Genomic DNA, 13,622 nt, shown 5'->3' on the forward strand with positions numbered 1-13,622 from the left:
AATAGGTGCAAACTTGTGGACACCTAAAGAGTAACGTACTGCTCTGTTATGAACATGTTTGTTTTTAAAATACAGTACCTCGTAGCATCCCACACTCCTGCTCTTTAGTCCAGGACAGGACACACGCATGTCTGATACAGTTTGTAATGAGTGGCATAACCTATATCTTTGAGTGTTTTTGTTTGTCCTATAACTCCTCCATGAGCTCTACTTGCTGAGTCGGGAATTGTTTGGGCCATCTCATCGAGGAAACCTACTGGATAAATATTAAAAGCACAAATTTTCCATAACCTGTAAGTAGTTGGGACTGGGATCTGAACAGCTATGTTCAGCACTACTGCTATTTTCTACAACATGGAGGGAACATCAATATATGGTCTTGGTATGTAGGTTTCTCACTCATGGGTGGCAAAAATTGGGATTTTGGTGAGTCACTGGATTTATTTTGGGGTGATTTGTGAATGAAAATAAGAGTATGTTCTCATAGCCTACAGGTAAATCCCTTTGAATTCAATCACTTTTTGACAGCATCCCTTTTGTTTTAAACAAAACTTTCCATACGTGTTTGCCCATGGAAGAAGTGGTCAGAAAGTTACTTTTTGGACCTGAATGCCAGAATAGTAAGGAGATAATGGTGCTCAAAGTTGACCATTTGCATACCCCACACTACCATGAGACATCCATGTCTTCATCACTGGATAATAAAACGGCTGAAATAAAAGATCACTGAAATGTTCCATTTGCACAAAAAGGTTATTTCTCTCAAATGTTATGCATACATTTTTTTACATCCAAGTTAGTGAGCATTTCTCCTTTGCCAAGATAATGCATCCACCTGACAGGCATATCAAGAAGCTGATTAAAAGCATGATCATTACACAGATGCACCTTGTGCTGAGGACAATAAAAGGTGACGCTTAAATGTGCAGTTTTGTCACACAACACAATGCCACAGATTCCTCAAGTGTTGAGGGAGCGTGCAATTGGCATTGTGACTGAAGGAATGTCCACCAGAGCGGTTGTCAGAGAATTCAATGTTCATTTCTCTACCATAAGCCGCATCCAAAGTCATTTTTGAGAATTTGGCAGTAGGTCTAACCGGCCTTGCAACCGCAGACCACGTGTATGGCGTTGTGTGGTCGAGCGGTTTGCTGATGTCAACATTGTGAACAGAATGCCCCATGGTGGTGGTGGGGTTATGGTATGGGCAGTTATTTTAAAAAAACGTGTAGGCTTCGATTTTTTTCTTATTCTCATGTGTTGTAGCATGTACATCATCTGAGGTTTTTGTGTTTTGCCACCATCGGTTGAGACACAACATGTTGTTGAATGCAGTGTGTGTCATTTCAATCATAGAAATAGAATTCATAGAATGGACCTATCCCTGCAATTTAGCTGGTACACCATTGAAATTGTAACTTCTAATTACTGCCACAAAGATGGCCATCGGTCCATCCATTGTTCAATGTCAACTTAAATGTTAATGTTTATCTATTATCTATATTTCTGTGATTTCAACAGGTTTCCTATAGGGGATTGACAGTTTGTTTTAAAACAACAGATATTCCCATTCAAGTCAACATTCTCTGATGTCTAGACCTCCAACCATCGTCAAAAACATCAGATGATGTAAAATAAGATCAAGCTACAACATATGCAACTATGAAAAACATCTGTTTATTTCAAGAAATTATAAGATAGTTTGACAACCCTGTTTGTAAGCTTTAAATAACATCAATCTCAACATTTATATTGTCCATTGATCAACTTTGAGTACTTTTATCTCTTGAATGTTTTGGCATTCAGGTCCAAAAAGTCACTTTAAGTGCACTTCTACCACGGGCAAATATGTACGGAAGGTTTTGTTCAAATCAAAAGGAGTGTTGTCAAAAAAGTGATTAAATTCAAAGGGATTTACCCCTACTCATAACGCCCAAGAGCATGCTGGGGCCATTCACTCTCTTTGGTTTTTGGTCATCAATGCTTGTTTCTGAAAAGTAGTCTAAACCCAGATTGTGGATTGCAATACACTACTTTTCTTAGGTAAGGAGGCATTTCTGTGATTAAGTAATTTGGGTAAACTAACCCTTTAAAATGCAGGAAGGAGCGCCTTTCGTGGAATAAAATTATTCAAAAAAGACTATGGAAGGGAAAGACGAGGACAATTACTGATAATATTTACACTTTCCACCCACACTCTCCCTAACATCAAGAATTTGAAACTCCAATGCACTCCACATAGAAAATCACTACAAACTTAACCGCAAGGGAGGCAAACCGTTAATGCAAAATATAATTCCTATTCAGGGAGCTGTAAAATATGGGCCTTGATAGATTTTGCTGTAAAAACATTTTCATTTTTCCATAAACATCCAGACTAAAAAAGTATTTAGTCAGCCACCAATTGTGCAAGTTCTCCCACTTAAAAAGATGAGAGGCCTGTAATTTTCATCATAGGTACACTTCAACCATGACAGACAAAATTAGATTTTTTTCTCCAGAAAATCACATTGTAGGACTTTTAATGAATTTATTTGCAAATTATGGTGGAAAATAAGTATTTGGTCACCTACAAACAAGCAAGATTTCTGGCTCTCACAGACCTGTAACTTCTTCTTTAAGAGGCTCCTCTGTACTCCACTCGTTACCTGTATTAATGGCACCTGTTTGAACTTGTTATCAGTATAAAAGACACCTGTCCACAACCTCAACTGTCACATTCCAAACTCCACTATGGCCAAGACCAAAGAGCTGTCAAAGGACACCAGAAACAAAATTGTAGACCTGCACCAGGCTGGGAAGACTGAATCTGCAATAGGTAAACAGCTTGATTTGAAGAAATCAACTGTGCGAGCAATTATTAGGAAATGAGAGACATACAAGACTACTGATAATCTCCCTCTATCTGGGGATCCACGCAAGATCTCACCCAGTGGGGTCAAAATGATCACAAGAACGGTGAGCAAAAATCCCAGAACCACACGGGGGTACCTAGTGAATGACCTGCAGAGAGCTGGGACCAAAGTAACAAAGCCTACCATCAGTAACACACTACGCCGCCAGGGACTCAAATCCTGCAGTGCCAGACGTGTCCCCCTGCTTAAGCCAGTACATGTCCAGGCCTGTCTGAAGTTTGCTAGAGAGCATTTGGATGATCCAGAAGAAGATTGGGAGAATGTCATATGGTCAGATGAAACCAAAATATAACTTTTTTGGTAAAAACTCAACTCGTCGTGTTTGGAGGACAAAGATGCTGAGTTGCATCCAAAGAACACCATACCTACTGTGAAGCATGGGGGTGGAAACATCATGATTTGGGGCTGTTTTTCTGCAAAGGGACCAGGACGACTGATCCGTGTAAAGGACAGAATGAATGGGGCCATGTATCATGAGATTTTGAGTGAAAACCTCCTTCCTTCAGCAAGGTCATTGAAGATGAAACGTGGCTGGGTCTTTCAGCATGACAATGATCCCAAACACACCGCCCGGGCAACGAAGGAGTGGCTTCGTAAGAAGCATTTCAAGGTCCTGGAGTGGCCTAGCCAGTCTCCAGATCTCAACCCCATAGAAAATCTTTGGAGGGAGTTGAAAGTCTGTGTTGCCCAGCAACAGCCCCAAAACATCACTGCTCTAGAGGAGATCTGTATGGAAGAATGGGCCAAAATACCAGCAACAGTGTGTGAAAACCTTGTGAAGAATTACAGAAAATGTTTGACCTCTGTCATTGCCAACAAAGGGTATATAACAAAGTATTGAGAGAAACTTTTGTTATTGACCAAATACTTATTTTCCACCATAATTTGCAAATAAATTCATTAAAAATCCTACAATGTGATTTTCTGAAATACTTTTTTGCCTTCAAACAGGAGTAGTGGTTTACTTGCAATATTTTATCAAAATCGTCCTCACTGTGACTTGTCACCACTGAACTGAGCTGCCGGAGGGGACTGAAATCTTTCTATAAACTTTACAAAGCATTCTCCATTAAGCTGATAGCTTCAAATTGACATAGTAGGCTACAGCACACAGCTAACGTGACAAACTTACCATCCCATCATCACAACCTTACGATGCCGATATAGTCAGAACAACGACTACCTCCACCTCATAAATCAGAGAACATCTCTCTATCTCCACCCTGTCCTCGAACCCACGTCCAAAACAAAGGAGCTTAGGGTTAACAATATGAAGAGAGTGGAGCTGCTGGTCCAACTGAACAACTGGAGGAATTGGCTCCGGTGAGGGAAATACATCGAATGTATCGTTGAAAAAACTGGCAAGCATAGAGAGAGGCATGACAGGCAATCCATTAGTGTGGGGCTGGGGCCCAATGGTGTGAGCCGGACAGGCTACTGCACTTTGATTTCCTGTCGCTGCCGCTGTGACGGATGGCGCCGCTATAGAGGGGAGGTGATGCAGCCAGTCGTGGCAGGATTCATGACCGGCCCGGCACCCAAGACCCAATACCTCTCGTCGTGGAAATTCAGTACTGAGAGAGACTCGGTCTTTGTCATTTCTTCAAACAATCATCTTTATTTAATATTGATAAATTATTGCAATAATGAGACCGTCAGCCCTCCGGTCTTGACTGACAGTTAGGCTGAGAGTCTAGCCTTTACAGACGACGCACAGTTTTTATATAGCTGATACCAAGATTGCTTCGTCAGTGATTTCTAACCTTCCCATAAGCCACCTTGGTTATCTACACAGGATGGTCTTAGTTTCCCAGATGCCAGGAAGATGAGACAATGAGGCTTTGTTCTTAATTCTTCCAGGCTCTCTCTATCTCGAGTCACACACACCACATCTTGTCTATAGAATGCTATCTTTTAAGTTTTCATCACCAACACAAGTCAATTGTCAGCTTCAAGCTATCTCTAGTAGAACCCACATCCTCAACACCCAGACTGGCTGCAGGGTGCTAGAGTGGAGACCATAAAACACAGCATTAGCAGGATGAAATATCTTACTGTTCGTTAAGTAAATAATTGTTGCATATTCAACAAATAAGGTGAATACATCATTTTTCCCTCACATTCTCTTTGTTAGGCAACTGGGGGCTTCCAGGGGCCTCCGGGGGAGTTGGAGATGGGCCCTAGGAGCACTGAGTAGCTGTGTAAGGTCAGGTGTGGTTGAGATACTTTTATATATACAGTATACTGTATGTGGACAATCTCTCAAATTAGTGGATTCTGATATTTCAGCCACACCCATTGCTGACTGACGTATAAAATCGAGCACCCATCCATGCAATCTCCATAGACAAACATTGGCAGTAGAATGGCCTTTCTGAAGAGCTCAGTGACTTTCAACGTGGCACCATCCTAGGATGCCACCTGTCCAACAAGTCAGTTCGTCAAATTTCTACAGCTGCCCCGTTCTGTATAGTGTTGTTAAATGTTGTTATTGTGAAGTTGTCTAGGAGCAACAACGGCTCAACTGCGAAGTGGTAGGCCACACAAGCTCACAGAATGGGACTGCCACGTGCTAAGGTGGGTGGGGCATAAAAATTGTCTGTCCTCGGTTGCAACACTCACTACGGGGTTCCAAACTGCCTCTGGAAGCAACGTCAGCACAAGAACTGTTCGTCGGGAGCTTCAAGAAATGGGTTTCGATGGCCGAGCAACCGCACAAGTCTAAGATCACCATGCTCAATGCGAAGCTTCAGCTGGATTGGTGTAAAGCTCGCCGCCATTGGACTCTGGAGCAGTGGAAATACGGTCTCTGGAGTGATGAATCACGCTTCACAATCTGGCAGTCCGACGGACTAATCTGGGTTTGGTGGATGCCAGGAAAACGCTACCTGCCTGAATGCATAGCGCCAACTGTAAAGTTTGGTGGAGGAGGAATAATGTTTTTTTTTCATGGTACGGGCTAGGCCCCTTAGTTCCAGCGAAGGGAAATCTTAACGCTGCAGCATACAATGACATTCTAGATGATTCTGTGCTTACAATTTTGCGGCAACCGTTTGGGGAAGGCCCTTTCCTGTTTCAGCATGACAATGCACAAAGGGAGGTCTATACAGAAATGGCTTGTTGAAATCGGTGTGGAATAACTTGGCCTGCACAGAGCCCTGACCTCAAACCCATCAAACACCTTTGGGATGAATTGGAACACAGCTGCAGGCCAGGCCTAATTTCCCAACATCAGTACACGACCTCACTAATGCTCTTGTGGCTGAATGGAAGCATGTCCCAGCAGCAATGTTTCAACATGTGGTGAAAAGTCTCCCAAAAGGGTGGAGGCTATTATAGCAGCAAAGGGGGTACCAACTCCATATTAATGCTCATGATTTTGGAATGAGATGTTAACGAGCAGGTGTCCACATACTTTTGACCATGTAGTGTTTGTGCACATTCGTACAATAGGGAAGTGGAGGTGAATTGATGTCCACACTATCTAAGAGGTATCTGACTTGAGTGATGGGAAAGTTCAGAAGACTTCAAATGCTGGAGGAGAGCCCAATCCCAAATCAAATCATCCCCTATACTAGCCTCTATGGACGTGTGACGATCTGAGAGGATTGGACAGGTGTAAGCGATATGGATAGAATTCTAGTCAATCAGAGGGCAAGTTGGAGCTACTTAGACTGGCTGACATCAAACTCTAAGTCTTCCTGACTTTGGAGTCCAGAAAGGCTCCTTGATGTTGTTGGCACAATGCATCGATAATGAAGGGGGCTCGGCCTTTTTTACTGATTGGTTCTCCTCTGTGTCTTTCTCATTCAAACACCCACATGGACAAGCACACACAGCCCCCAAGCGCCTCCCCCTTCCAATACAACTGTTGGATTTTCTAACAACGAGAGGTCTCAACTAGAGGTTGACCAATTATGAATTATCAATGCCGATACCGATACGGATGATTGGAGGACCAAAAATAGCCGATACCGATTAATCGGCCAATTTTTATATATATATTTGTAACAATGACAATTACAACAATACTGAATGAACACTTATTTTAACTTAATATAATACATAAATAGAATCAATTTAGTCTCAAATAAATAATGAAACATGTTCAATTTGGTTTAAATAATGCAAAAACAAAGTGTGGGAGAAGAAAGTAAAAGTGCATGTGCCATGTAAAAAAGCTAACGTTTAAGTTCCTTGCTCAGAACATGAGAACATATGAAAGCTGGTGGTTCCTTTTAACATGAGTCTTCAATATTCCCAGGTAAAATGTTTTAGGTTGTAATTATTATAGGACTATTTCTCTATATACCATTTGTATTTCATATACCTTTGACTATTGGATGTTCTAATAGGTACTTTAGTATTGCCAGCCTAATCTCGGGAGTTGATAGGCTTGAAGTCATAAACAGCGCAATGCTTGAAGCACAGCGAAGAGCTGCTGGAAAATGCACGAAAGTGCTATTTGAATGAATGCTTATGAGCCTGCTGCTGCCTACTACCGCTCAGTCAGACTGCTCTATCAAATCATAGACTTAATTATAATATAATAACACACAAAAATATGAGCATTAGGTCATTAATTATGGCTGTAATCCCATTAACGGGATCGATATGACAACAGCCAGTGAAAGTGCAGGGCGCCAAATTCAAACAACAGAAATCTCATAATTAAAATTCCTCAAGCATACAAGTATTTCACACCATTTTAAAGATACACTTCTTGTTAATCCCATCACAGTGTCCGATTTCAAAAAGGCTTTACAGCGAAAGCACCACAAACTATTATGTTTGGTCACCGCAAAATCACAGAAAAACACAGCCATTTTTCCAGCCAAAGACAGGAGTCACAAAAAGCAGAAATAGAGATAAAATTAATCACTAACCTTTGATGATCTTCATCAGATGACACTCATAGGACTTCATGTTACACAATACATATATGTTTTGTTCGATAAAGTTCATATTTATATCCAAAAACCTCAGTTTACATTGGCGACATGTTGAGAAATGCCTCCAAAATATCCTGAGAAATTGCAGAGAGCCACATCAAATAACAGAAATACTTATCATAAACTTTGATGAAAGATACATGTTTTACATAGAATTAAAGATACACTTGTTCTTAATGCAACCGCTGTGTCAGATTTCAAAAAAGCTTTATAGCAAAAGCACAATATTCAATAATCTGAGAACAGTGTTCAGCCACAAAAGGAAGCCATACAGTTACCCGCCAAATTGTGGAATCAACAAAAGTCATAAATAGCATTATAAATCTTCACTTACCTTTGCTGATCTTCGTCGGAATGCACTCCCAGGACTCCCACTTCCACAAGAAATGTTTGTTTTGTTCGGTAATGTCCATCATTTATGTCCAAATAGCTATTTTTGTTAGCGTGTTTGGTAAACAAATCCAAAGTCAGGAAGCGCGTTCACTAAAAGCAGATGAAAAGTCAAAAAGTTCCGTAACAGTGAGTAGAAACATGTCAAACGATGTATTGAATCAATCTTTAGGATGTTTTTAACATAAATCTTCAATAATGTTCCAACCGGAGAATTCCATTGTCTTCAGAATTGCGATGGAACAGAGCTCCCTCTCATGTGAACGCGCATGGTCAGAGCATGGTCAGAGCATGGTCAGCTCATGGTAGACCTTACTCATTCCCGCCTCCTTCGGCCCCACTTCACAGTAGAAGCATCAGACAAGGTTCTACAGACTGTTGACATCTAGTGGAAGCCGTAGGAAGTGCAAACTGACCCATATCCCACTGTCTATTCGATAGGCGATGAGTTACAAACCTACAAATCTCAGATTTCCCACTTCCTGGTTGGATTTTTTTCTCAGGTTTTTGCCTGCCATATGAGTTCTGTTATACTCACAGACATCATTCAAACAGTTTTAGAAACGTCAGAGTGTTTTCTATCTAATACTAATAATACTATGCATATATTAGCAACTGAGACTGAGGAGCAGGCAGTTTACTCTGGGCACCTCTGAGCACCTTTTCATCCAAACTACTCAATACTGCCCCTGCAGCCATAAGAAGTTTAATATGGTCAAATCCGGAAATTATCATTTCGAAAACAAAACGTTTATTCTTTCAGTGAAATACGGAACCGTTACGTATTTTATCTAACGAGTGGCATCCATAAGTCTAAATATTGCTGTTACATTGCAACACATTCAATGTTATGACATAATTATGTCAAATTCTGGCAAATTAATTACAGTCTTTGTTAGGAAGAAATGGACTTCACACAGTTTGCAACGAGCCAGGTGGCCCATACTGCTGCATATACCCTGACTCTGCTTGCACAGAACGCAAGAAAAGTGACACAATTTTCCTAGTTAAAAGAAATTAATGTTAGCAGACAATATTAACTAAATATGCAGGTTTAAAAATGTATACTTGTGTATTGATTTTAAGAAAGGCATTGATGTTTATGCTTAGGTACACATTGGTGTAACGACAGTGCTTTTTTGTGAACGCGCTTGTTAAATCACCCGTTTGGCGAAGTAGGCTGTGATTCAATGACAAATTAACAGGCACTGCATTGATTATATGCAACGCAGGACAAGCTACATAAACTAGTAATATTATCAACCATGTGTAGTTAACTAGTGATTATATTAAGATTGATTGTTTTTTATAAGATAAGTTTAATGCTAGCTAGCACCTTACCTTGGCTCCTTGCTGCACTCGCATAACAGGTAGTCAGCCTGCCACGCAGTCTCCTTGAGTAGTACAATGTAATTGGCCATAATCGGTGTCCAAAATTGCCGATTACCGATTGTTATGATAACTTGAAATCGGCCCTAATTAATCGGCCATTCCGATTAATCGGTCGACCTCTAGTCTCAGCCCCCCAGGATTTTGTTTTTTGGAGAAACAATCAAAGTTCAAGCCAGTTTTTGTGGGAATATTGCACCAACAAACGGACTCCTGTCCAGACCAGTGTCACGGCTCTCCCTCGCTGTGTACCACGTGAGCCAGGCTAGGAGCTACTACCATATCATATCTAATCCTTTCAGATCTCCACAAGTGCATAGGAGGTAGGAGCAAGTGGTCGATTTGGGATCAAAGGAAAGAGAAGTCAGTGGGGATAAAATGTTTGTCTCACATTATTCGAAACAATGTTTCCAAAAGATCAACATGGCTGCCCAAGGATGTCCCCATCTTTGTGACTATGGATCCTTCTTGTTTGGTTGAGAATAGAATTCTAGTAATTTATCCCAAAGCTGAACTACTGTCGGCTACATAGAGAAAAGGTCAAGTTGCAGGTTTGATCAGCATCGTAGGGCAGGTCATAGTATTCCATAGTTCAGGGCTTTATAGAGTCTGAATAAAGTATATAGATTATTTGTGAAGGATCTATGTAATGGTCTTGTGTGGTTTAGTTGGTAGAGCACGCTTGCAATGGCAAATGTTGTGTGTTCGACTACTGCTGGGACCACCCATATGTAAAATGTATGCACGCATGACTGTAAATTGCTTTGGATAAAAGCATCTGCTACATGGCATAGATTATTATAATAGTTTATATGCAGACTTTATGTAGGCATATACTTTATCAAGTCTTTAGACATTCCCTGGGGACTTCATCTGTAGCCTTACAGCATGGGAGTGGGTTGTGAAAGATTAAACTCAATTGATCGGTTCGTTTCTACAGCCCGTAACAAGGTAATGAATAATAGGATTGTAACAGACTCAAACACAGCATCCTTTTGTCAATCCTTTCGGGTCAAAGAAATGAATATAGGGATAAAATATTGTTGGTTTGAGAGACGAGGAGCTGAGGAGGACATAGTATGCATTTGCCTATTACACAATAGTAATAAGTGAATAACCAAGTTCCTAAGCGTTGGTGTCCTTCTCTGTTAGACATGACTATGGGGTTCCAAATCGTTGCCGAGGTAACGGAGAGAAACATGGTTTTGCTTTCCATTCTGTGGACGAGTGAAGGTATAATTGCACTAGCGCATACATAATTCAACACGGAAGGCTACTACTGTCATGGAATGGCAAGGAATGAATACAAACCCGTATGAAATCACAAGAAACATGATGAAGAATAATAGTGTAGGCTTAATAGCAAAATGAATAGGCTACCTCATAGCCAGGGACAGTCCAAAGCATACATGACAGTAGTAGTGCTTCCCGTATTCATCCTTTGAGTAGCCTAACAACAATTATAAACTGAGTAGTTTGGGTCCTGGATGCTGATTGGCTAAAAGCCATGGTATATCAGACAATATACCACGGGTATGATGCAAAATTACTTATTTACTGTTGTAATTGCGTTGGTAACTTGTTTAAAATAGCAATACGGCACCTCTAGGTTTGTGATACACTCTTAGAAAAAAGGGTTCCAAAAATGTTCTTCGTCTGTCCCCATAGGAGAACCCTTTTTGGTTCAAGGGAAATCCCTTTTTGGTTCCACGTAGAAACCTTTTGGGTTCCATATAGAACCCTCTGTGGAAAGGGTCCTACATGGAACCCAAAAGGATTCTACCTGGAACCAAAAAGGGTTCTTCAAAGGGTTCTACCTATGGGGACAGCCGAAGAACCCTTTTAGATTATAAATAGCACCTTTTTTTCCTAAGAGTTTATATGGCCAATATACCACGGCTAAGGGCTGAATGCAGGCACTAGCGTTGCATCTTGTGAAAGAACAGCCCTTAGCTGTGGTATATTGGCCATATACCACCTTGTCGGGTTTTACTGCTTCAACACAACCATACAAAAGGTCTACAATACCAACCCTAAGAGACGGTAATTTTTATGCAAAAAGCAATAAACAAAGCAAAACAACATTATTATGTAATTATAATTATACACTGAGATAGCAGTATAGCAGTATCAAGACAATGATCCATTTGCATCTGTCCTATCTCCTTGCATGAATAAAAGGGTACAGTAAGTAGAGTAACCGTGGCATGCATCATGTAGGCTATGCACTTACCCTCTCTCAGGCGATGGGAGTGGATGGCCCACAGGAGCAGCAGACAGCAGAGTGACGCTCCTCCACCTGCCGAGAGCTTCTTCATTCCCTTTCCCGACCGCAGCCCCGTCTCGACGTATCCCTCGTTATTCCCACTTTTGAGGTGGCGTTCAAATGGCTGAATACTTATTCATGTTGTGTTCTGATAGCCCGTCGCTGGCATCCATTTTGCGCGGTAAATTAGTGGAGGAAAATCCAAAAGATTATGATTGACAGGATCCCTTATTACAAAATGACACTTTTATCTTATCCTGTGACTGTCTGTCGATGATTTGTAGGGAGTGGAACACCGATAGAAGCGTCATACCCCAAATTTGAATCAAAATTAGATGTCAATTTGGCAAGTTTCTAAACACATTCAAATTCAGGAGAATATTCTAATGAAACATCAGCGATATGAATAAGCCTGCCATTAATCCCGGTGGAGGTTACAGGTTTATCCCATTAGGTTTATCCATCCACGGACTGTCGATGGAAAGATAAGCCATCTGCAAGACGCGGAGGCGAACACCAAGATCTCCGCAAGAATCGTAAGCAACTTTGCGCTTGAACGTGAATAGCCGACGAGGACGGAACCTGTACCCACTGACTGTTCCTTCAGCCCAATAAAAATAAAAGTTAGGCTAGTGAAAATCAAAACAGGATATACATTTCTGCAAGGTAACTTGTGATGTGCAAGCGACTGCAATAAAAGTCAACATATTAAGGCCGCTTATAAAATTGCGTTTTTGTTGGATTCATTTTGTATTATACACTTACAAAACCTATTGCATTGGTCAGTTATTGGAATTATTTGGACAAGATTGATAATTAAAACTAGGCTATCGGTGTCTCCATCTCTATCAAATGGGCACAGACAGCAGTTCAACGTCTAGTTTTGATTTACATTTGGTTGAGTTGTCAACTAACATGAACTCAACGTGAAATCAACAACAAAGTTGATTACTTTTTGCAAATCCAATACATTTTCCAGGTTGATTCAACATCATCACATTTCAGTAGAGTCAGAGGAGGAAGGGGAGGACCATCCTCCTAAGGGAATAAAAATACAACATTTTAAAAGTTACCCTTTTTAGATTATTCCCCATTATTTCAATTTCTACTTTCCACATTCTTCCACTGAAAATCTACCATTCCAGTGTTTTACTTGCTATATTGTATTTACTTCGCCACCATGGCCTTTTTTTTGCCTTTACCTCCCTTATCTCACCTTATTTGCTCACATTGTATATAGACTTATTTTTCTACTGTATTATTGACTGTATGTTTGTTTTACTCCATGTGTAACTCGTGTTGATGTGTGTGTCGAACTGCTTTGCTTTATCTTGGTCAGGTTGTAATTGTAAATTAGAACTTGTTCTCAACTTGCCTACCTGTTTAAATAAAGGTGAAATAAAAATAAATAAAAGATAACCAAATAATTGATTAAAACACACTATTTTGCAAAGAAGGTTTACAGTAGCCTCAACAGCACTCTGTAGGGTAGCACCATGGTGTAGCCTTAGGACAGCTAGCTTCTGTCCTCTGAGTACATTGACTTCAATACAAAATCTAGGAGGCTCGTGGTTCTCACCCCCTTCCATAGACTTACACAGTAATTTTGACAACTTCGGGAGGACGTCCTACAACCTATCAGAGCTCTTGCAGCACGATCTGTCCACCCAATCAAAGGATCAGAGAGTGAATCTAATACTGAAAGCATAA

General features: G+C 40.7%; 1 protein-coding gene across 4 annotated transcripts in view; it reads right to left on the minus strand.

The window, feature by feature from the left end:
- The window catches only part of LOC129860446 (chemokine-like protein TAFA-5), a 33,659-nt gene extending 21,096 nt beyond the window's left edge, over positions 1-12,563 (minus strand). For 3 of the 4 annotated variants that reach the window (XR_008760378.1, XR_008760377.1, XM_055930835.1), the window contains exon 1: positions 11,880-12,563. Coding sequence is in view for 2 of the 4 variants with exons in the window: in XM_055930835.1 (XP_055786810.1) it covers positions 11,880-11,964 (85 nt within the window). In the remaining 2 variants the exon portion in view is untranslated. The remainder of the gene's footprint in view (positions 1-11,879) is intronic. The other variant, XM_055930834.1, reaches the window with a different exon arrangement.
- Positions 12,564-13,622: the final 1,059 nt, after the last annotated feature.

Source organism: Salvelinus fontinalis, chromosome 8, assembly GCF_029448725.1.
Source record: "Salvelinus fontinalis isolate EN_2023a chromosome 8, ASM2944872v1, whole genome shotgun sequence".
NCBI lineage: Eukaryota > Metazoa > Chordata > Actinopteri > Salmoniformes > Salmonidae > Salvelinus > Salvelinus fontinalis.